Here is a 25,039-nt window from a genome sequence, read left to right as displayed (position 1 = left end):
TCTGGCTCTCCTGTCGCTTCTTCAATTTTATAGCTGAAATGACATTTTCAGGATCTACATTGGCAAAGTCCATGATGCCTCCTTGTGTTTGAACATGGAGAGTTAAACTGCCAGCACTTGCTCCTTGGCAGCTGTGGTTCTTGTTAAACTGGACAAGCACTTTAAAGTGATGGAGTTGTGTAATGAAAAATTGTAATCATTTGAAACCAGAGGCATCAGTGCCTACACCAATCTGTTTCTGATTGGGAATGAAGCATGTAACAATGTGACATTTATACATTATAATAAAACTGGTAGGTAAAATCTCACAATCTGGTTGATAGCCATAGTATATTTAACGTGTACTACAGCTATGACGTTTAATGTCCTTTTACAGTTCTATTTTTAATTATCACTCTGTGGCTACCATTAAAATGTTGCTTGCAATCTGTAAGCAAGCAGGGACGATGCTATACCAACCACCGTCTCCACAGCACCATGGTGCAAAAGCTTTCAGATATGGGCCGTGAAGCAAGAGAGATAATGTCTGTGAGTGGGCACAAATGAGAGACCTCTCTCCAGAACTATTGGCAACCAAAGCTCAGTGTCCAGAGAAGGTGGAGCAGCATCCTCGTCACACTAAGCAATGCATCTCCTAACCAAATTAGTAGGCCTACATTACTGTAAACACTTTGCAACGCAACCCCAGTGACAGTTTTTCCATGGGTGTACAATTAATGGTAACGTTCAAATTGATGTGAATAAATAAACTCTGGTTAGATTGCTGACTAGCTTGAACGTTAGTTTATTGACATTGCATAGCAACCACAGACAGCTGGGAACTACTTTCTCGTAAATGATTCATGTAATTGTTATTGAGTAAAACTGTTTTTATTGGATTTTGTCTGATTTATATATTGTCATATTTGGTAACCATTTTATAAAAGCAATCTTTCACGACTGGCTGTGGTATATTGTAATATTGTGATATAATCACAATATACCATGACCATGCTTAAGTGTATTACTTGCATCATTAAACTCAGAAATACACTTAAGACTCACATTTCTTTCATTGTATTAAGATCATGAGACAACCTCTTAACTCTAGCCATCTTCTGTTCGTGTTTATATCTCTGTTTTTCTTTTCAAACTGTTAGGGGAGCACTTGTGGTGCACTTTTAAATAAAACCATCACTTGAATGAGCTCCTGGCACGTCACAACCAGAAAAGCTAGGTCTGAATCATATGCCTATTAACATGTGAAATTCATTGTGCTTTTGCAGCTAAATATGTGCAGTTCATAGTTCCAGTGTTGTTAGGAAATACACTGATGGTGTGACAGAAACTTTTCTCTGTGGTGTATGGTTCAGCTGTGGTGAAGCAGTGTACACCATGTACTGAGGAGTCAGTTATTATTATGGTTCCATGAGCTGCTGCCTTTATGGTGGATTGTGAAACGCCAAATCATCCTCCTGCCCCCTGATGAAAAGTGAAGGTGGCCCACAGCTCTGGATATAGAGGACACCAGGAGGATGTTAGAGGGTTTACAGGTTCTTCCCAGTGTGGGATAAGACTTAATGTCTTTTAACAGTAGTATATGGATGAGCTGTAGACTTCAGTCCAACGACTAAATTACTGTCTTAAAATCACAGTGTAAAAGTGAAACTGAGTTTTGAGGACTTGCATATTGTTTTGATAGGCTGAAAAAAATCTCAAATCTCTGCAAACATTATTTTGTATTTGAGTTTTCCTTCTTCACAACCGCAGTACTCTTTTTACAGTGTTTCTCCAACACATTTTCAGAGTTTTAATTTTGTCGGTTCTCTCAGTGTTTGTTTTTCAGATTTGAAACCTTGTATAAATGGTGATTTGAAATCAGGTGCACATATAATGGGAAAACAGTTTTGAAACGTTGAAACTTGAGTTTTGAAAGGGCAAATCTTTTGCAGATATACATTTGCATTGGTATTGCAGACTGTTCTCTCAGAGCCAAGTTTAAAACACACACTTTTCAGAGATCTGCCCACACAGTTGCAAGCCTGCAAGTCATGTGATTTCTGGCAACGTTATATCGCTACTCTGAATACTGAAACTCTGAAACTCCGTAACAGACGGTTGGAAAAAAAAGGCCCTGCCTGAAGGCATTTGCTCTTAAGCTATTGTTTGCTCTCTGCTGAAGTATAGTCCAATCACGTCGTAGTTACCGGGTTAGGTGGGATTTAGAGACTGTTCCACCAATGACTGACACGCACAGGATATGCTAACAGGATGCGCGGTTCTCTGTGCTGTCTGGCTGTCCCTGAGCAGTGCCTGTGTCAAGCATGGACGTCAAATGACATCTGCAGTAACGTAGACTAGCTATGCTCCATACACAACGATGTTCCGTACAGATGACCTGTTGCCACCGATCGCTGAATAAATACTTCCAGGCCGTGAATAAGATATTGTTATCTTCATTTCTCCCTCTTTCATCCCCAACCAAGACAGAGACCCCCCTGCCATTTGTTCCTGTGAGACTTCGGTAAGTTTGGTAGGTGCGCCCAGTATGCTTGAAAATGGAAAGTGGGCAGCTTCCAGTCCAGACTGCTGCTTGGGTGAGGAGACAACTAGAGCAGCGAAAATGTCCATTTCAATTTAATTTATACTTCTCACAGTACTACAATCTGTATGAAATGATTATAACACGTTATCACAAATTGTTAAATATATGACTTTTGTTGAATTAATACTGTGAAATGGGCATTTTTTTAACGTCAATTCCGGGCGATGACCACTTGGCGCCACTCTCAGACTGAGAGTGAGACAGGCAGCAGTAAAGCAGCAAGTCTGTCGACAGACGGTCTGCACATCATCCTGCGCGCAGCGTTGATATTAATGTCATAGCACAGCAGTGTTATTTATAATGGGTCAATTAAGTTACATCAATTGAATATTTTAACATTTTAAATTTTCATTCTTTAACAGATGAACCATTAACTTATAAATAACTGAATTGATTGATGTTTTTTCATAGCCAACTTTTCGTAAAAAGTATTTAACTGTTAATGTTAAACACAATATTCACAGATTTAATAAAATTTCATACATAAAATGATTGTTTATAATGATTTATTTATATTCACACAGTTTTAAGTTAAAGTTCATACAACATGATGATTTATAATGATTTTAGTTAAGTTACATGAAGCTGAAAAACATGATTAACATATCAAAAATTATTAAATTAAACATCAACATGAATACTAATGTTAACATGTTTGTTCCAAAGGAAAGTCAGGAAAGCAAAACAAGGAAAAGCAAGGGAAGAAAGAGACATCAGGAAAGAAAAAGCAGTACACAAATGCTAGAGAGGGCAGTTGAGGAAATGAAAGCAGGAGCAAGTTTGAGGGCGACATCAAAAAATTACAACATACCTCACACCAAAAAATGATATGCCCACGACCCTCATCCCAATTCAGCCCTGACACCTGCGAAGGAAGATCTATTTACTTTATGTTCTGGATGGCAGACCGTGGCTTCCCAGTGACTAGATCCCTAGTCAAAGTGCTAGCCTTCCAGGGAACAAAGGGGACTGGAGCACAATGATTAATTCACAGCCTTTAATTGTGCAAACAGACTAACATTTCAACACTACTGTGTCTTCATCAAAGTCAGAAAGTGCTAGCCGTTGGGATCATCGAGGAGAGTGGCAGAACTGAGAGCATGACGGTAAATTTGGAGAAGGTGCCAAGTGACGTCTGGGTGTCCAGGTTCAAGGCCCGCCATCCAGAACTGAGCTCTCGGACGACCGATTTCCTGGACAGAGCCAGAGTCCCCAGTGGTATACGAGAGGCCATTGAACGGTTCTTTAAGTTATATGAGGCCCTCTATATGAAGCACAGTTTGGAGGACAAGCCACTTCTCATCGTCAACTGTGATGAAACTGTCTTTGGGGACAAGCCTAGGTCCACGAAGAAAGTCCTGTGAATAGAGACTGGGAGGAAACACATACCAGCAGCAGCAGATGACCAGAGAGCACATCACAGTGAACAGCTGGGGAAAGCATTCCACCTTTCATTATTTACCCCGGCTGCTTCCCAAGCAATGCATATGGCTGGAGGGGCCATCCAGAAGAGGGGGCACATGGACATGGAGCTCTTCCTCAAATGCCTCCAGCACTTTGTAAAACATGCTCCTGAGGAGAAACACTTATTCTAATCATGGATCAATACAAAACATGTGTCAAAAGATGTAATCATGTACTGCAGGGAAAACCAAATTGAAATACTGTGCTTACCTGCCCATCCTTCAGCCCATGAACATTGCTGTCTTCAACCCACTGAAGACTGTCTTCTCCACCATGGCATCCAGGATGGGTCTGGTGCGAGGGGATCTTGTGGTGGGGAAGAAGCAGTTTTCACCGCTCCTGAAGCATGTATACCCCCATGTGTCACCACCCAAAATATTAAGGCTGGGTTCCACAAGGCAGGCATCTTTCCTCTGTCCAGGGAGGCTGTGGACACAACCCAGGTAATGTTACCATTAATACAATGATAATTCATCATCTAAGTAACTTGCATTTCCTTTATAAGTGTGCTAATAAGTTTTAACAATGCTTTACTTACTAGGTGGTGAGAGTGATCCCATCTGCAGATGGAAGTGATGCCACTACACCCATCACTCCCGCCAGTCCCTCAGCCATGCCATCCAGCACTCCTGCCACTCCAACCACGTCATCCATCACTCCCACCACTCTCACTCACACATCCAGCACTCCACCTATTGACACAAACATATCAGCTACTCCCTGACCTCACTTCCTGGAGGAAAAGGTGAGGCGTCGCATTCCGCTGCCAGCCCGCGTCATCACCAGTGGCGAATACTTCGACTTCCTGGTGCAGAAAGAAGCTGATAAGAAAGAGAAGGAAGAAAAGAGAAAACTCAAAAGGAGGAGATGGCAAAGAAATAGGAGGAAAGAAGACAAGTCCAGGAGGCCAAAAGGCAAAAGAAAGGGGCACCTCCTCCAGCTGAGGAAGATGAGGAACACTGCCATTTATGGTTTCATGTGGAGTGCGCAGGGGTGGAGGAAGTGCCAGACACTGACTGGCTTTGCCATAAATGTAGTCTGCATAAAAATACATAATGTCACACACACAAAACACACAATGTAAATAGAGCACACACATACATCCTACTGCTGATGAACTAATGTTAATTTCAATTTTTGACATTTTTAATTAGTTTTAGTGTTAAATGCAAGTAGTTGTAAATAGTGCGCAGACACACACACAGAACCCAGTTCATTTATGTTTATTTTTAAGTTTGTACATTGGTTGCTTTCTATTGTTTATAATTTCAAACATTAAATTTTCTTAATTAATGCAAATTGTTTGTCTTTATTCTTCTTGTTCCACAGAAAGCTGAGAGATGGTAACATTATCCACTAACATTACACATGGTTCATGCTTAACTCATGCCATAATTAACATCATGACATCATGAATTGAATTGAATGATGTGAGTGTTGTAAACCTGCAAACTCATCTCTAAAAGAACAGTCTGTAATACGAGAGTAAATGTGCATCTGCAAACGTTTCAAAATAAAGATGTGCCTTTTCAAAACTCAATTTTCAAGGTTTCAAAACTTCTTTCCCTAACATATGTGAACCACATTTCACATCACCATTTACAAGGATTCAGACCTGGAAAACAAACTAAGAAAACTTGTTTGTCATGAGTAACAGAGCAGGTGAACCCAAATGCAGAGACCAAAAAGCATGGCTGAAGAAAACCTTTATTCTGAGGCTTCTGCAGGCAAAAAAACAAAACTGGCTGGGCTGAGTAGAATACAAGACATGACTGACTGGAACAGCCTGAACTGAACAGAGGATCCAACAAAAGTGAAATGCAAACCAAGGCTTAAATACAGATAGAGCTAATAAGGGAACAGGGAACAGGTGACTAGACACATGGGCAGGCTAGGAGTTGATTGGCTGGGGAGACACTGGGAGCAGGGCAGGGCTGACGAGACCGATACAGGGCAGGTGTGAAGGTAACATCAGGCTGGGAAAAAAAAACTGAGAGCAGAGCAGGGCTAACAAACATGATGCAAGACAGGTGTAGAGGGAAAAACTGGCCGGGGAGGATTGCAGGAACACAGGAGAGAAATTCCGAGCAAACCAAAACCCAGAAAACGATACAATACAATACCAGCATACATTAACTCATCAAAAAATATAACTAACAATGCAAGACAGGCCCTTAAAGATACAACCCAAACAATATGAACAAGCAAAACCAAATGACCAAAAGGACTGGACAACAGAAGTGTAACACAGGAAACCAAGAGAACAAAAACACAGTATTGGAGAAACACTGTTAAAAAGAGCTGCAGCTGTGAAAAAGGAAAACTCAAATACAAAATCATTTTTGCAGAGATTTTTTTTTTTGTTCAACCTATCAAAACATTTTGCAAGCCTTCAAAACTTAGTTTCAAACTCGCAACCTTCAGCAAGCAAGTTTCAACCTTTCAAAGCTTTTTTTGTTTTTCAGTTTCAAAACACGGCATGATTTCCATCCCATAGAGTAGTAGTTCTCTGTCATCTGCAGCGAGAACTTCTGCATCTGGCCTGTCCGTGTGGCATTGGCGTGTTCTCCCCATGTCTGCGTGGCTTTCATCCTAAAGTCCAAAGACAAGCAAGCAGTGGTGGAATGCAACAAAGTAAATTTACTCAATACAATACTTGTACTTTCTCTCCACTTCATTTCAGAGTGAAATATCGTACTTTAGGCTCCATTACCTTTTATTTCACAGCAGCTATAGTTGCTTTTCAGATCTCGATTTTTACAAATAAAACAGATGTGTTTTATATTTGTTATTCATTTAGATCACTTTGTAAGAGATCTGGTTTCACTTTGAGATTAAAGGGTCTTGTTCTGTTGATCAGCGTCAAAAAAGCAACAATAAAACTCCTTTGAGTCCATGTTGTAAAGCAATAAAACATGAAAAATTCTAAGTGCGGTTAACAGTTTTTACATAATAAATATAACACTGAGCGGAGGCATTTTGTACGAGTTATTTTACTTTTGATGCTTTCAGTACATTTTGCAACTAATACTTCTGTACTTTTAGTAAGATTTTGAATGTGTAAAGGAGTGTTATATACTGTCGTGCGGCTACTTTTACTTAAATAAAAGGTCTCAATACTACTTCCAGTACTGCATGCAAGTTAGGTGAATCAGTGATTTGCCCACAGGTGTAATGTGGGAGTGTGTGGTGTTAGCTCTGCAGTAGAAATGATGACATGTATCGGGGTACCCCACCTCTCACCCAGCGTGAGCTGGGATAGGCTCCAGTCCCCCAACAGTCCTGCAAAGGATGAGCAGATATATATATAATGAATAGATGGATTGATCGTCTATTCCTGTTTTTCTTACCTGTCTTTCAGTAGGACTTGCATCATTTTCTCCTTTCATCCTCCAAGTTTTCAATAAAAAACTAAAGCAAAACTCACACCTGATCTAGTGAGGTGCTGTCTCACAGGTAGATGTCAAAAAAAGAGGGGAAAACCACACACATAAGTCAGATGCAGTCTTTCTATAGATCCATGTTTCAACACCCTTGTCTTCTTCAAGCCTCCACAAGGAGTGTCTATTCAGAGTCTGGATAGATTTTATGTTTTTCTAGTAAACCGTAGACTTCCGATGTTGTCTAAAAACTTTTAAAAACACATCAGTGAGCCACACCGTTGCACTAGGTGACATGATGCTTCATCCCAAAGACTACTAATACAGTAGTTTGTTTAGAAACAGCTCCAAAGATTCACTTGTTATGCTACATATCACACTTGAGTTTATCCTACATTGTGAGTTTCTCAAAGAACTTTAGTATAAATTCAAGAGGTTGTGATGTGTAGCACAGAAAGTTAGTGAAACACTGTAAACGGAAGTGTTCCTGTGCATGCGCAGTGGCATCTGCCATACACACAAACTCTTAGTGGTGAAGGAACATTTTACCCAGTGCAGCGGTGTGGCTCACTGACATGTTTTTAATAGTTTTTGGACAACAACGGAGGTCTAGGGCACAGAGGTATAAGATATATCAGGCTTTGGATACACACACAATACTTGTAAGGCTCTGCACATGATATTTGTTGACAATGAGAAAAATGTAGAAAATTTCCAGTCATATTCTTTAAGGTAAAAGAAAAATGCTGTTCTTTAATAAAAAATAAATAAATAAAAGCACAAGCACAAAAGTCATGAGAGGACAGGATCACAGCTTTTATTACAAAATGCCAAATACTGTGTCTGATACCCCAAATCGCCATCATATCATCATGTTATACAGACTTTTTTTTTCAGGTTTTCAATAACAAGACATTCAGCCAATAGTACTGTGATTTCATTGTAAGATGAAAGATTTTCATGGCATGTGTTATGTGCTCAGTTTTACTGAAAGATTTCAGATTTTATTATTTATGTGTTTGAATTGCGTTATCCAGTAAGCCATGTGTTTGTGTGTGTGTGTGTGTGTGTGTGTGTGCGCAAGTATACAACTGTCCACCAAGACACAGATGCCTCTCAGCTGGTTTGATTTTAACTCAGATGGTTTCCCGCAGAGAGACATTTCTATTGACAAAGCTAATAGAGACGTGGAGATGAGCTGAGAGTGCAAAAACAGCAACAGGGAAAGAAAAAAAAAAGAGTTAAGAGTGAGGATATAAAGAGATGAGATGACAAGAAGGCGGGAAAGGCTCTTACTGCAGAAGAAAGACAGGACAGCAGAAGAAAAATTGTCAAAAACATAAGCTGACGGGGACAAGAAAAGGAACAGGGAGATGTAAGGAGAAGATAGAGTGAGGACATGAGAGGTAGAGAAAAAGTAAAGTCAGTGAACATAAAGACAAGATGCAAACAGATGCATAAAGATGAAAGAGAGAGAGAGAAGGAGGAATAGGAAGAAGAAGAGAGGGCAAAGAAGAGGAGAAAGACGAAATAAGAGAGAAAACCCAGGAGTGAAAAACAGAAGCAGATTAAAGGTATAGTAACAGGGAAAGAGAGAAAGGAAAGAAAGCAAAAATGAGGAAGTGGAAGAAGCGGCAAGAGAGGAGAAGAAAAGAAGAAGAGGAGGAATGGCGGTGGATGTATGTTGAGCAACAACCACACACACACACAGAGTTGGTGAAATGTGGGAGTAATTGTGAGTTCATTGTAGTGAAACAAAAACAACCACCAGATGTGTTGCATGGCTCCAGTTGTTCTCTGCTGCCACTTAATGTACTCATCACTTCATCTGTCCTCCCTTCATCCATCATCTCTCTCTCTTTCTCTCTCTTTTTTTTTTCCCCCAGTTTGTTTGGGGAGTTTGGTGGCCCTCCCCAAAGAAATTTTGATGTCATGTGACTAAAAACTATGTATTTTCACATAATTTTGGACTGTTATCATCACAATATTTATTAAAAACAACACAGGTTGTAGTTTTTCACAGTACACTCAAGAAGACTTTAGCAAGAAGAGAAACAAAACAAATGAAGTAAGCACTATGGCCTGAAGTAATCCTTCACATTTTTGCACTGTGCGCCATAAAAAATAATATTCACAAAATAACATTGTTAAAAAAAGGCTTATAGTGAAGGGATTTGAACTGTGATTTGCTCATCCACCCACAGTCTGGGTGTAGCTACTAACCAGCTGTAGGACCAGGTATGGTTAGAATTTTATCTCTCTTATCGATACTATCTTATCGATAAATATTGCTTTCCTACATGCTCATGCTTTTTGAACAGGTGGTTCGATAAAGTACTTACTGCTTTTTACTTGCAAAGCTTGTATTGCACTTACAGTAACGAGCATGGAGTTGGTTCACTGTCTCCACTGTAGCCTCTCTGTTCTGCTGTGAGTGTGTTTTGCTGAAACGCGGTAGGGAATTCTCAGCATACTTTTTTCCTGTTCATTCGGCTTAGGTGCTCTGAAAAAATACTTAGGCGCTGCGCCTATGTCTTATAATAGTAGGGAAAACTCTGTGAACCTTATCCAGTTTTGATCCACAAATCCCTGCTGCCTGTTAAAAATTCAGGCTGCTGTTGGTTTTGTCCTGGTGTGGCAAATTATTTCTATTAGACTTGTCTGTTACATCAGAATATCGTTTGAACATTGAAGTGTTTCTAAATGCTGTTGCCCATCTCAGCTTTTGTCTAATAGAAATGTTCAGGGTTACAGTGTGGCATCATCTCAGAAACATGACTGAATTTAGTTCAGTCGCCACATTTTAACCATTCAGAGGCCTTAATATGAGGATTTCGGGGTTGGGATCTCAGTCATATTGGGGGACACTGATGCTCCTCAGAGATGAACCCTTTTCCATTTTGGACATAGCACAAGTTTTCCTTGAGGGCCAACTTCATACCAAAAGTGGACAAGCTGTCTAGATGTAAGGAATGATAATCTCACCAAAACACAAAGGCAATTGTAATGACTCAGACCTCAAATGCTCAAGCTTAGACACAGTGGCAGAGTCCATTCTCCTTTAATTCAGTCCAGAAAAAACAAGCAAGGGTCACAAACCAGGCAGGCAGGCAAATCAGGAAGATTAACCAAAGGTAACAGACAAAATCTTCACCAGGAAACAGGCAGAGTCTAAGTCAAGGGAAACACTAGACAATCTGGCAAGGTGTAAGTGGATCTAGGCCAGTATATGAAGGTTGACTGATGAGGATGATGGGAACCAGGTGAAGAGATGGGTGGGGCACTCAGGTGAGGGGAATAAGGTGATTGCAGGGCAGGATCTGTAATGACAGGAAAGTTAGTGATCAGGCAGGTGAACAGAGGCCAAAAGGCATCAAAATAGTCACTATGAAGATGAACTCATGATAGACAACAATCTAACTGACATTCATTCACAGTGTTAGTATTAAAATCCTCCATACCTACAAATAGTTGGGAACGGTGTTTGATTTAGTAAAAACATAAATGTTTATTGTGAAAAAGGCTCAGCAGGGTCTCCATTGCCTACGTAAACTAAAGTCCCTTAGAGTAGATCAGAGAATACTGACAGCATCTTCCATTCCCTTTTTATCCCTTTATTTTTCATTTATTTGCTTGTTTTCATCCTTCATAAGGACAAGAACTGAGTGCTGAGGTTTCCCTCAGCTCTATAATTTGGAAAAACACAAAGATCCTTAGTTCAACCGATATACTCAACAAGTCCTCATCACATAAATCAGATTATCAACAACCCCAAAAAGGAAGTTTGTTTTTTTATCCCAGAAGCCATTAGACCTATGAACAGTCACAGAACAAGAAGCAATAGAGTAGAAAACTTTACCAAACTCCACACTATTTTGGGAAAATCTGTTTCTCAGTGGTTAGCCTCGAAAGTCCTGGATTCACACCTTACTCAGGTGACTGATACACTTCTATGAGAAGGAGTTTGCATGTTCTCCCAAAGTGTGCAAACTCCCTGCATGCAGACACGAGAGGAACATGCAGACAAAGAGAGTTGGCATGCCCGTCTTGTGTGTGCATGTATGTCCTCTGGCTGCTCCAAAAGGCATGTAGGTATTTGGAGTCCCAGTGGTTAAAAATTTAAACCTGCTTCAAATCAGAGCAAAACGCAATGCAGCATCATCCAGCAACATATTGCATTGGACAGTCAAGCGCCTTTTTAGTTGTGAATGTTGCCTTTCGATGGACTGGTGACCGCTCCGGGATGTAGCACACCTCTCCAGCCCCATGTGACACTGAGTAGGATCATTTATGGACTGCAACATTTTTAATTCATCAGATAATGGCAGCTCAACAAGATTCTGAAAATGTAAATGTCTGGATTGCTCTCAGCAGACTTCTTAATCAGAACATGGACACTAACATCTCTCTCTCTCTCTCTGTCTATGTCTGTCTACCAGCAGTGAAAGGTACAGAGCTCCAGGCGATCAAGTCAGAGCTGACTCAGATTAAAGCCAACATCGAAGCTTTGCTGGGCAGACTGGAGCAGATCACAGAAGACACACACTTTACCGCCACAGGTGAAACACACACACACACACACACACACACACACACACACACACACACACACAAATCATCATCATATAATCATAATGGGTGTAATGAGAGCATGGTGGAGCCCATATAAACAATATACTCTGATGCTCATTGCCGGCAGTTCAACATGATCACAGTCAGAAATATGAGGGACTCCCATTCACCTACAAATACAACCAATACAGCTGTTACTGTTTCCCTAACCCACATTTTTGCAGCACACACTGTTATCCAACTGTGATGCATGCTAAAAGTACTCAAAGGATAGCTTAGAGCTCATTTTGCGGTAATATCACACAAAGATATTACTGCTTATGCAGTTACTGCATAATCCAGGAGGTTATAAAACAGTTGCCTTGTGGTCAAAAATCAGGTATGAGGTTCAAGGTGGAAGGCTATTTTTTTTGTAAGGTCATTGTCATTATGGAAGGTTTTTTTTAGCCTTAAACCAAGCTATATTATGCTTGTATTGGTATATTATGTACATAAATGAAGCACGACACAGGATACAGTCTCTCGCTCAGCAGCCTGGTTCATCTACAGCCCAACTGAACCTTCAAGTGTTGAAACACTGTGTGATATAAGACTGATAAAGCCACAGTAGCCATGAAAAAGCATTTTCAGACATTATATTTCATTATGATGCAGGTCTGAACTACTAATTGAAATATATAGTCATTCAAGGGCTCTATGAAATAAGGGTAATATAGAGTATAACTCAGTTGTCTAAAACATGCTCATCCATACAATATAGCCCTGTTTTAACCAAAACATCTTGATATCTTTTGACTTAAAAATGACCAAAACATATCTGGTGGTGAGGATGATACGTGCAATACAGAATCGTTACAGCTAATTGCTGGATTGGGAGGAGAAGACATTTTTTGGAAGCTACAGCACTTTGGATGAATCCCAGCAGTTTTGAGAGGCACTCTGTTGTTGTTGCATGCAAGCAATTGAACTCATATCTTGGCAGGTGCTGTGAGTTACATTCAGTTGAAATATGAACCTATAACTGAAACTACAGCTCATCTATTAAAGCATTTCATGGTTTTGGGGAGACTGAACCCAACAATGATATTGTTGAGGTTACTATTGTTGAGTGGATGATGATCATGATGACTTACAGTAACCACAGTAATCACCAACTAATGGATTATTTAAAAGAACATCTGGACCAGCTGTTATTTCATTGCACAAAAAAGAAATTTATATAACAAAAACAACGAAACAATAAAAAAGAACAGTAACATTATAGCCAAGAGTGGCTACGGATAAACCAACTGAAGAACGGATGCTTTATGTGTTACAACCACATACCGAAGTAAAACTGAAAATTGAAATCACACAAAAAGGTCAAATTCTGCTGGAGAAGCATGCAGTTGGGGGCAATCATCACTCTGACATCTGCCCATGTTGTTTAGTGGCTCTAATGTTAAGTACAATTATGGTGAAAACAGAGGATAACAGCACGCAGAAGGGCCCAGAGGGAGGCCAAGAAATATTTCTCCCATCTGCTGTCAGGCTGCTGTTCAGACCGCTGCGATGAACAGAAGGCTTCAGATCTCTGAGAGGGGTGTGTCAACCTGCGGGTTGCATCTCTGAAGAGCAGGTTACCATGTAGCATCATAGGCATGTTTTGTTATCTGTATTTTGTGTATGAATTTTAAATACAAAACCGCAGATACTGTAAGAGCCAGTGGATGGAAACAGAGTCCAAGATTAAAAGAAAGCAGAAGCAGCCTGTACAGTGTTGAATTGTGACCGAGTGGCTCTGAAAGCATGTGGTGCTGGACAGTGTTCAACGCTGAACTTGTATCTGCACCAAGAGCCTGTGATGCAGCTTAGGGAACACAACCAAGTATGAAAAAAGTGTGTGTGTGTGTTTGTGTAGCCTAGTTCCAGACCTCTGAATCGCTGCCCACATCTGAAACTTTATCAAGCAATTCAGAGGTCTCTGAATAGACGGCACACAGATTTTATTCTTTCTGGGACATGTTGGAGGCTTATTATTATTATTTATTGGTGGAGATATAAAATTTGTAGTAAATACATGAATAAACAAATCAGTGAAAGTCAATACCAACTATATACTGTACACACACACACACACACACACACACACACACATATATATATATATAGATATATATATAGATAGATAGATAAATAGATAGATATATGTACTACAGGCACTTCTGTTGATTAAGCAGCACTACTCACTAACAATAAAAACATTTTAAAAATATATGTTTTAAAGGGGACATATCATGCTTTTGGAAGTCTATGTTGAATATGGTAAAAGTTCCCAAACTTCAGGTGAACATATGAAAAAAGGCATCTTGTAAGACAAAAGCCAGGGCTTCAGCTTGTTCTGAATGCTTTGTTTGTAATGTTACCTCTACTTCCTCCTTGTGATGACATCAGATCGTTCGTCTATGCCCACAAACGACTGTCCGTTGGTAGCCTTTGTTGCTAAGCTTGTTCCATGGGTTGTTCATGTTGTCCACTCGCATATTTCTGATGAGATTCAGGTTCAAGCATGTACAGATGTATTTGAGAAGTTGTTCATTTTGAGTAAAGAATGACAAAAAGAAGTGAAGTCTAGCAAGACGCAGCTTCCTGAAGCTGACCAATCAGAACAGATTGGGCTCCTCGGGAGGGGGTCCTTAAAGAGACAGGAACTAAAACGGTCTGTTTCAGACAGAGGCTGAACTGAGAAGCTGCAAAGGGCCAGTATAAGATAAATAAGGAGTTTTTCGAACTGTAAATCATGCAAAGATATTCCAATAGAGCACCAGAGTATAAATAAAGGCCTGTAAATGTGAATGGTATTTCACCTTTAAAAAAAAACAACATATGATAGGACTGGTAGATAGCGTAGACTGAAATTGCAAACAGAAAACAGACAGATGCAGACATTTAACTTTAACTTCACTAACCTAAAAAATAGGCAGAATAACAGAGAAACTGCACAACTCACATCTCAACAGACAAACAACACAAATAGGAAATGCATATAAAGGAAATGTATATAAAATGTTACATCTGTAGTGACAGCTGTTGGGCATTGGGGTCCTTCCTCTGGTTGGTAGCTGGTTAACATCACAAACAGCTCTGCCAGGAGTGAGTTTGAGTTACTATAGCCTGTCACAGGTGGTGGTCTACCCCAGTTGTTCTAAATGTGAACTCACCCAGGTGATCCCGGTGCAAAGAAGGTTGCTATGAAAATTAGGCATGCAATTGGACCGGATCAACTGGGAGAAACAGCAGTCGGATAAAGGGAATCAAAGAGGATTTTGGATGTTAAATGTCTGGTAATTCTTAGTGGGCCTCATTCAGCCCAAATTAGCACCACCTATGCTTATTGGAGAATTGAACCAGCTGTTTTCATGGCCACCAGTTTGACACATCTATGTCAATTTACACATCTCATTTGTTCTAATGTTTAGGTTTTTTGTGTCTTTGTTTGTGTGTGTGTTCGTGCAGAGCTGAGGAAGTCAGACGACTGTAAGAGCGAGAAGGCGTGGCAGGACGGGGAGGAGTCGAGCTCGGACCTGGAGGACGAGGAGGAGCAGAGACAGAACAGTGAGGCTGAAGAGGAAGACGAAGAGGAGGAAGAAGAGGAGGAGGAAGAGGAGGAGGAGGGAGAACACACACAGGACGACACCGACGACCACATGGTGTGTATTTACACGTGTGTATGTGTGGCTGTGAGGGAAAGTGAGAGAAATAAAGTGTTTAATGAAGCAAAATTGTGACTTGCAAGGACGTCTGTCAGCTTCCTGCTTTATGAGGACGTTTGGATGTAAAAACAGATTTTCAGAACGGACGTCAACAACCTGATGCCTCATAGTCATCCTGTTCCCTTGCTGCCATGCTTGCAAGAGAATAAGGGGATGGATTGATTAATAATTTAATCATTTATTTATCAAGCAAAAATTCCAAACATGGTCTGATTTGTTGTTTTTCTTATTATAAATTTTTGTTTTTGGGTTTTGGACTGTTTGAAGACACCTCCACTGAAAGTAACTGTTGGCTGCAGCCCTTTAGAAGTTATTGTTAAGATCAGGGCTAAGCCTCAATTTTCCAGCATTTTCTAGTGGATGATGAGTTTATTTTCCTCTAAAAACCTGCAGAGGCTAAGTCCAACAGCCACTGCATAGAGAGGAAAACTGTCCTTTATCCTCTGGCTTATTATTCTTAGTGGGTGGGAGTATATAACAGAGAGTACGCTGTTCAGACCAGGCTAAAAAGCATTATTTTTTATTTTTTATATAATATAATGCTTTTTAAATTATAGGGCTCAAATGCTTATAAAACTTTCCCATCATAATACCTAATGCTCCAATGTGTTTGACGCACTGTATTTTGCTTGTGGTATTTGGGGTGTTTTGATGAGCTCTAATTCTACAGTAGTTGATTACAGATGACAGATAAACTTGGTTTGACTCTTAGAGGTTTGCAGTAAATAGCATAAAAACTTAAAGGGGGTTTCTTCATACAAATTTGTATGAACATATTCTGAATTGCAGCCTTCTCTTGTTGCCCTTATGTGAGCTAAAATTTTACAGAATCTGAATCTGAAGCCAATTTCACTGAATACTTGGATACTTACAGTACATATTTGTGAGTATATGTGTGTATATGTGTGTGTGTGCTCTGACTCTGGTCTGTTTTTCTGTTTGTCCAGGAGAACAGTCGCCTATCATCAGAGATGGACTCCATTCACCCATGAGAGGTGAGTATTCACAAAGAGAAATTCACAAATTCACAAATGATCACTCTTAAATCACAAAACCACAAGACATGTATCTCTCTCTCTTACATATTATATACAAAGACAAGGTGAGTTCTCCACAGGTCTTCTTTTTGTCCCTACATTTAGGGTATTTTGCTTCAGATACATTATAGTCATGTCCTTGACACATCTCAGTTTGGTTTTCCTCCTTCTCCGGCTGTCCAAAAAAGCAATAAAACGTGCAAACTCTTAGCAGCTGCCATTTTAAATGTCCTATTGCAGTATGAAAGGAGACAGCTCTCTGAAACATGACGGCATAGTAAAGTTTATTGAGTTCAAAGTTTATTGTCTGATAAAGATAGCTCCTTATGACTGATCTGACAGATCTGTTTGAAAATTCCCAAGTAAAAGCTTTGGCCTGTTAGTAGATCTCTCAACCAAATGTAATGGGGACTCATGCAGGCAAAGCAGTGATATCCATATTCAAACAAATATCAAACAGGTTCGAAATTATTGGGGGCAGCCTGATTGCTCTTATTGCCAGATTTTTTTGTTCAGAACATTGAGCACAACTCTCTGTAGTGCTTTGAAGGGGCAAATCGGACATAAATCAGCCTTGACTTCAAGGATGAAAAAATGACCAAATCAGCCACATTTGCACACAATTTTTTTTTTTACTTTGCTAAAGCAGCCGAGACACAGATGATTCTGGTACAATTCCTTGCCAAACATCATAATTTATCAGGACATGTTGATGCAATTCCAACATGTCACACACTTCAAAACAGCCTGTGCAGTTTGTTAGGTTCCCTCTCATTTTTCTATTTTATTTACTGTTTCCACCACTTTTTTTTTTCATCTTTTAGCCATAGTGAGTTATTTGTCTCTTTCAATTTGTTGTTTTTTTAAGTAAATATTCTAAAACAAATTAGTTTGTTTGTTAGTCTGCGCTGATTATCATTTAATGACAGTGAATGAGAATTTAATCTTAGTCCAAGTATGTAAAAACAGCCAGAATTCATCAGAAACAGGTGAAAAATGCAATCTTCAGCAAGAAAATTTAACCAACCAACTGGAACTGTTTTTACACACAGGAGGAAATTTGCTGAGAGCAAAAAAGTATGAAAATAACACATTACCATGCATACGGTTGCATGCACACACACTCACATGCTGCCAGATGTACACACAATCTCTTGCACGCCTTGGTAAATATACAGATATTGGCTGGCAAATCATCCACAGCTTTAAAGGTCCTATATGTAAGAATCGTGAAGCAATTTGCATGTATTATTGCTAATGAGGGAACGGGTTGTAACATCACTTAAAAAATGGGACCTTCACTGACTTTCTTAGTGATCCATAACAGCTTGTGGTCTGATTTCTATTTTAAGGACTTGGGCCAGTTTTTCCGCAAAAATCCAAAAGATGTTACATTTTTGCACATTCCCAAGTGCCTTGCCTCTCTGCCGCTAACGTTAACAAACGACCAGCATCTACCACAACAAAAACAGCGCTATCTGACTAGAAACACCCTGCAGATATTAGCTCTCCAGCTGAGACAGCTAGTTGCCTCCGTCAACCGCTACACATTTCACAACAACACACCCCCGCAGTGATGCAAGTCACCCACTCCCAAGCACACACAGCTAAAACATTATTTCCCCAACAAAGGAGCAGAAAACAAGCTCCAGAGCGACAGAAGAACATAGTGCAACACTTGAGGAAGACTATGTTTTAAGAAAGATGATTTCATATAGCTGTATTGTTGAGTTATCAAGGGCACTTTTATGTTTTTGTGTTGAAAAATGTTAAAGATGTCATTCAAAGAAAACCTTAACACAGTGACAGTTAGGAAAATACTTCCGGGCGGTGGGTCCTCTGATCAGCCAATCACAAAGCTTCAAATTCTGGATTTCCCTGGGGCGCTCTAAAATCTATGTTTTTTATTGAAAGAACATCATCAAACAGTTACATAAAATAACACAAATAACAGCTCAGATAACTACACAATGATTTAAGTAGTTTCAGAGATTGCTGAGAAATATTGCTGTTGAGATTTTCTTTTTTAATGATTTGAGCAGCACAAATTAAATCTTACCTTATTGTGTAGGGACAGCAGCAGAAGACTCAGTAGAGAAAACAAAAGAAATCTCAGCAGAAGAGATCTGAAATCCATTGTATACCATTTTTTATCTTTTTTGTGATTTGATTGAACAGAGTACCTGCACACTGTCTCCAGACACAAACCTGACCCGATGAAGATCCCTCTGGGATTGAAATGTTGTCCATTTAAAAAAATTTGTGGTTTGGAGCAGTACTGTCAATAATTTTAATTTATCCTTTTAATTTGTTGCTTCCAGGATCTCTTTCTTTTACAGGAGCTAAACCCCTCTGGCTCTCTTGTCATTTGAACACTGGTTTGGAGGCACTGTGTAGGTGTTATTCTTTTCATCTTATATTAGCTGTTTCTTAATATCCTTGCACTTGCTTTTGATGCATGTATCTTACCCTCCGATTTGGGTAAAGAGACCCTTTTAATACAATTTAACAGGGTCTAATCTAATGTTCACAGGTCCTTGAAAAAGGAACTGTTGGGGAACTTTGTAAGAAACATGAAAACATGAATTGAAAGTATGTTTAAATTAAAGTTAAACTACATAAATAATAGAACCAAAAATATGTCCACCCTGTGTACTGCATAATGATATCGATGGCATCAAATGTATTGTTGTTCTGCGGTGGATGTTCTGTCATTAAACATCTTAGAAATTCTTACATCTGGATCTAAATGCTGATAAAGTATCTGATTCCTGAAATTGGCAGGAAACTCATCGACTGAACAAACACTGACTCTTGTCTTTGCATAATATCTGAAACGCAAGCACAGATATATATTTTTATAATTGACCCTGCCAGCTCATGTTTGATAATGTAACAAAAGTTGAACACATATCTTGGTGAAAAGGATCCCCCAGGTTTTATGAATCATGCTGTTATTGGAATATCTGTACATATGATCATGTAAGTAAACAAAAAGACAAATTGCTTTGGCAAGAAATTAGAGCAAAACTGAAAAAGACAAAAAAAAAACAACTTGGCTGCTGCTTGACTACACAGGATACCAAGTTCTTCCAGAAATGCGGTCACAAGTCAAGCTTGTGAACTTGATCACACCACTCATAATTAAAACAAATAAACCCTTTTCCTATTGCTCTTTGTAGTCTAATTATTTTCTTCTCTGTGGTTGAGGCCAGTCTTCCTGTGGTAATCACTCAGCAGTCCTGCTGCTTTTATTGAACAGGACATCATAGCTTTCATTAAAGGGGACCTATTATGCTTTTCCTTATTTTCAGTCATATATATATAATGTCACAATGTTGGATGTTCATATTAACAGTGGCCAAGTGTTAAATAATGAGATAAATGTATGTAGATATAATCTCCATACATACATACAGAAGATAGAACACAGTATGGACATTTTACAGTGTTTTTTAATGAAAAGGCCAAGGCAGATTTCCAAAAAAGACACCTGGAGACTCCATATTTTTATTAACATGAAGTCTTTCAGATTAAAACAAGATCACAAGAGGTGTGATGTAGTGAGGCAATAAAGGGAGCAAGGGACATACTAGTTAATGAGGTTAAAGTTGGTTTGTCTCCATATCTTTTATTAAAGTTGGAAGTAGTTGTGAATTTATGGACAACAGGTGCATTTTTGTGTCTATGTGTATCATTATATATTATATAGTGTTCCAGCATCAGGGTATGGGGACAATACAGTCAGTTGCCACTATCTCTTAAAATTTCTGTGCATGTCCCTGCTCAGTCACAATTATATTTGGTTTCTTGTGGATACTGGACAGATTTTTAAACAACCTAGCAGATCTCCAATATCAGATTATTGGACTGAAATATCTATAAGAAGGAAGATGTCCAATATTTGCCAATATATTTTGTATCTTGTATATAAGACATTCGCTTATGGACAATATACTGTAAAAAAGCTGAGATAATTGACCAAAGTAAATATGCGCACAACCTTCTTATTGAAAAACTACTTACAATTTGCAGATAGAAACCTTCAATGAACAGTGGTCTAAAAGCTTTTAGGTAACTGAAGTTGTTTACCTGATGGGGAGAGCACTGAGTGTAGCCATGTGACATCATCAGCCTAACTGATGCAACTGAGCAATCTGAGCAACTGTTTCCTGACACCTTTACCTGTCCCTGGTGATGGTAAACAGCAACAATGCCTCTACTCCTAGGTTTCAAATATCAGGGGATTTCCTGGTTTCATCGTTAGTGATTGAATCTGAAAAGTCTCTTTCACAAACATAATGCCTTGCTAATGCGGGGTAGCATAACTACTACATTGTAGTGGAACTGCAGGATCATACCTGTACTCTGCCAGTGGTAGTGCTTTCATCCCAAAGCCTTGCCTTTCCCACATCCCTGGGGCTGAACTTCCTGAGTCTCAGTGGACTGCAAATGGATGTTGGACAGAATTTGTACTGGTTCAGGAGCAACAGCAGGAAAAAGGACACTAATTACTTTACCAAATGGACTGGGAAGGGCCTGCTTTACTTTTACTTCCTTTTATGAGTGCTGCTCATCCTATCCTCTCCAGCCTGGATGCAGAGCTGTTGCACAAGGAAGTGGAGAGAGCTCAGTTGGATGGAGGAGAAAAGAGTCAGATCTGCAGTCTGCTACATGTGTACTCTTTCTTACTGGGCTGAACAAATGTTCTGATGCATAAAATCTTGTCAATCAGGACATTCCAATAAAAAAAAAATCCTACCGAGTCTCCCCAGTGAAACTCAAGGTGATGAAGGAGCTAGTGGTGGACATGCTGGCAGCTGACATCATCAAACCCTCATCTTTGGCTTGGGCATCTCCTGTGGTACTCATTCCTAAAAAAGATGGGAAGCCCAGGTTTTGTGTGAATTACATTAAACTTAACACAGTGACATACACCGATATTTACCCTTTGCCCCTATACAGGAAATTCTGGACTCACTTGCTGGCTCTGTTATTTTCTCCACCATCAACCGTAACTGTGGTTAGTGCAGTGTCTGATGGATGAGAACAACAGGGGAAAAAACAGTCTTCACCTGTCCCTTTGGACTCTACCAATTCAATGTCATGCCCTTTGGTCTCAAAAATGCACCAGCAACCTTTCAGAGGCTGATGGAAATGACCTTGGGAGAGCTGAGAGGCAACATCTGTTTTGTTTACCTGGATGATATCATCATCTACTCTCCATCTTGGGAACAGCACTTTAGTGACCTCCGGGTGGTTTTCCAAAAACTGAGAGATACAAGGCTGACCATCAACATGGAAAAGTGCAGGTTCTTCCAAACCTCCCTGAAGTTCCTGGGTGACTTTGTATCTGCCATAGGTATTCAGGTAGATCCAGACAAAACCAAGGCAGTAGAGGAATTCCCAGTGCCAACAAACTTTAAGGCAGTCCAGTGGTTCTTAAGCATGTCTGGTAGCATTGGCTGATACCACTGGTTTGTCCTAAACTTCCCCTCAGCTGGCAGAACCCCTGAATGCACTGAAGTGCAAGGGAGCCAGAGTCAAGTGGATATCTGAGTGCCAGTCTACTTTTGAAACCCTGAAAATGTGTCTGGTCTCCCCACTCATCCAAGGGCATTTAAGCTTTGACCTCCATTTTGTTGTTTATGTTACTGGCCTCAGACATGAGTTACCTGTGAACAGATGATGTGTCCTGTTTTATACAGGAAAAGCAGAGAAAGGAGATGTTAGATGCGTTTGTTCATCAGGCTGTTCTCTGTCTTTATTAAACAGAATTCATCTTTCTTCTCTCTTTTAAACTTAACTTTGAACTTTCTTGTTCACAATAATCTTCACATAAGAAATTCCACAATTCATCCATTCACAATACACCAATGATGAATTGTCACCAGCTACTGCTACAATAGCAGCATACAACTTCTATACACCAATCCATTGTTACTTTTACCAGTAATAGTTAAGTTACCAAATATTGCTGTAAAATCTTAGTACACTAAAACTTACACTGTTTTACTGCTGCTGTAACACTGTTTTTAAGTTTGTTTTGTTTAGCCTTTTCTGTTTTACTGCAGACATGAACACCTCTACAAAATACAAACAATAATACATACACCATTAAATTGTACACTAAACCTTTGGCTAAACAGTTGTTATAAGGCAGATGTCGAGGAGATACAGTACTAGCAAATGAAAAAAACAATAGCAAGGCTGGCATTTTGTGTCATCATTTACTCATGGGAGCTAGTGAAACTCTGTTTTGCTCCATTTGAATTCAAAAAGTCTCTACACACAGTTTTCTATCGTCGCTTGGTCCAAACTACATCAGAGAGGCTTAAAAAGTCCTTACGGATAAGTTGTGATAAGTTTACACACATTACTAACCTGTTTTATACAGGAAAAACAGAGACAAGAGATGTCCGTTGTGTTCATTCAGCAGGCTGTTCCCTGTCTTCCCTGTGTGGAAGGAAGCCTTACGCAGTCTACAACTAGGGCTTGTTTTGGTAGCTACTCCCTCTTGTGGTGGAGCAGAAGGAGCACACTTTACTTTTAGATAAAGCTTAAATCCATAATGAAAACATGTTTAAATCTGGCCCTTTTTCACAGAAAAATACATAAAATAGCAATTCCAACCTAACAATTGTGACCATACATTTTTAAGTGTCACATTTTTAAGTGTCACATTTACACTGATGCCAGTGACATGGGCCTTGGAGCCGTGCTTGCCCAGAAAACCGGGCTTGGAACTGAAGAAGCTCTGGCATATGGCAGCATCAGGAGCCTAAACAAAGCAGAGCGCAACTATTCAGCCACTGAAAATGAGTATTTGGCTGTGGTGTGGGCCTTGGAAAGGTGGAGATATTACCTGGACAGAAGATTCTTCACTGTAGCCAACGACCACTCAGTGCTGCAGTGGGTCTTTAAAATCCAGAGACCCAGTGCACATCTCATACGGTGGGCCATCCGGCTACAGGAATTTACTTTCATGGCGGAATACAGGAAAGGAGTCAGTCAAAGGGGAGGGAGGAAAGGATCTGCTCATCTTGGATAACCAGATATGGGCAACACAGCAAGATGACCAAGACTGCCAGTACTTGTACCAGGCTGTGATGGACATGGGAGAAGTCACCTTAACGGACTCCACAAAGAACACGATTTTGGAGGCAGCTACAGTTGCCTTATAAAACCACCTATCCTAGGAAAGATAGATTTCCTAGGAGTTCCAAGGGAAATGTCTATTTTCTGATTACACCCATTGGTTGGAACTATATCCCCTATGAAAAGCAACAGCAGAGACTATATCAAGCATACTTACCCAGGAAATCCTCAACACACAGGGAGTCCCCAACTACCTTCTGTCGGACCAGGGAAGCCAGTTCATCCCCTTTCATCTTCAAAGCCACCTGTGAAAAATGGAGCGTGAAACAAAAATGACCTCAGCCTACCACCCACAAACCAATATGACAAAGAGAATAAACCAAGCATTAAAAAAACAATGATTGCCTCTTTTGTAGGACACACACACACACACCCCTAGACAGATGAATGACTGAGCTCAAAAAGTAGTATGGTGCATACTTACGAGCCAACACACATAGGGAAGAGGTCAGACCATCCGAGAGTGTCTGTCGCCAGTCTGCCAACCCCTGGCAGTGCATCAGAAAACTCTGCCGTTTGTTAGGCTACCCATCCTTGCAGTTTGGATCCGACTTCTCTTCACTCACTGCGCCATTAACCACCAACCATTCGTTCATCTCCCTGGCTGTTTATTCCTGGGGGCCTTGCACCTCGTCTGGACCATAGGACAGGAGGTGACTCTGGAATTCCCAGAGCAAATTTCAAAGGTGCAAATCTGACAAGAAGATTTCACTTTGTCTAAATTTTGGGAACACCAATTCTGCAGAGTAATTGTGGAATTTTGCACTGTCAGTGTCTGTATAATACACTGTGGGGAACATTGAATTTTGCCATGTTGTGTTTCTTGTTTGCTAACGTATTTTGTGTGTGCTGGTAATTCAAGGGGCTGTATCAATTCTTTTGTGGGGTTTTGCTGGCTGTAAACTACAAATTCTATTTTGTCAGACTGAGACTCTGACTGACACCCCAGCTTAACTTCCAGCGATGGCTACAATGCACACACTCCCTCAGTCTCCCATTCCTTCTCTGAATTTCACTCTTTGTTCCTTATCTATGGTGAAAAATAAAATCCTAATACAGTCCAAATCCTCCTAGAGTAGATTGTCTGTTTTT

The 25,039-nt window shown here is 39.9% G+C and overlaps 1 protein-coding gene and 1 long non-coding RNA gene across 4 annotated transcripts in view; one reads left to right on the top strand and one right to left on the bottom strand.

Moving 5' to 3' along the window:
* Positions 1-25,039, top strand: part of raly (RALY heterogeneous nuclear ribonucleoprotein) — a 147,566-nt gene that overhangs the window by 108,823 nt on the left and 13,704 nt on the right. For 2 of the 3 annotated variants that reach the window (XM_067586317.1, XM_067586315.1), the window contains 3 exons: positions 11,868-11,987; positions 15,496-15,689; positions 16,700-16,747. In XM_067586317.1, coding sequence (XP_067442418.1) covers positions 11,868-11,987; positions 15,496-15,689; positions 16,700-16,744 — 359 coding nt within the window. In that variant the 3' untranslated portion in view covers positions 16,745-16,747. Of the gene's footprint in view, positions 1-11,867; positions 11,988-15,495; positions 15,690-16,699; positions 16,748-19,110; positions 19,973-25,039 lie in introns of those variants that run through there. The other variant, XM_067586316.1, reaches the window with a different exon arrangement.
* Positions 20,261-23,723, bottom strand: LOC137182218 (uncharacterized). The gene is made up of 4 exons (XR_010928283.1): positions 21,989-23,723; positions 21,771-21,825; positions 21,552-21,663; positions 20,261-21,393 (listed from the first exon to the last, which is right to left on the bottom strand). It is a non-coding gene; the product is annotated as an uncharacterized lncRNA (long non-coding RNA).

Source organism: Thunnus thynnus, chromosome 4 (genome assembly GCF_963924715.1).
Source record: "Thunnus thynnus chromosome 4, fThuThy2.1, whole genome shotgun sequence".
Taxonomy (NCBI): Eukaryota; Metazoa; Chordata; class Actinopteri; order Scombriformes; family Scombridae; genus Thunnus; species Thunnus thynnus.
This window is presented reverse-complemented; position numbering and strand designations above follow the sequence as displayed.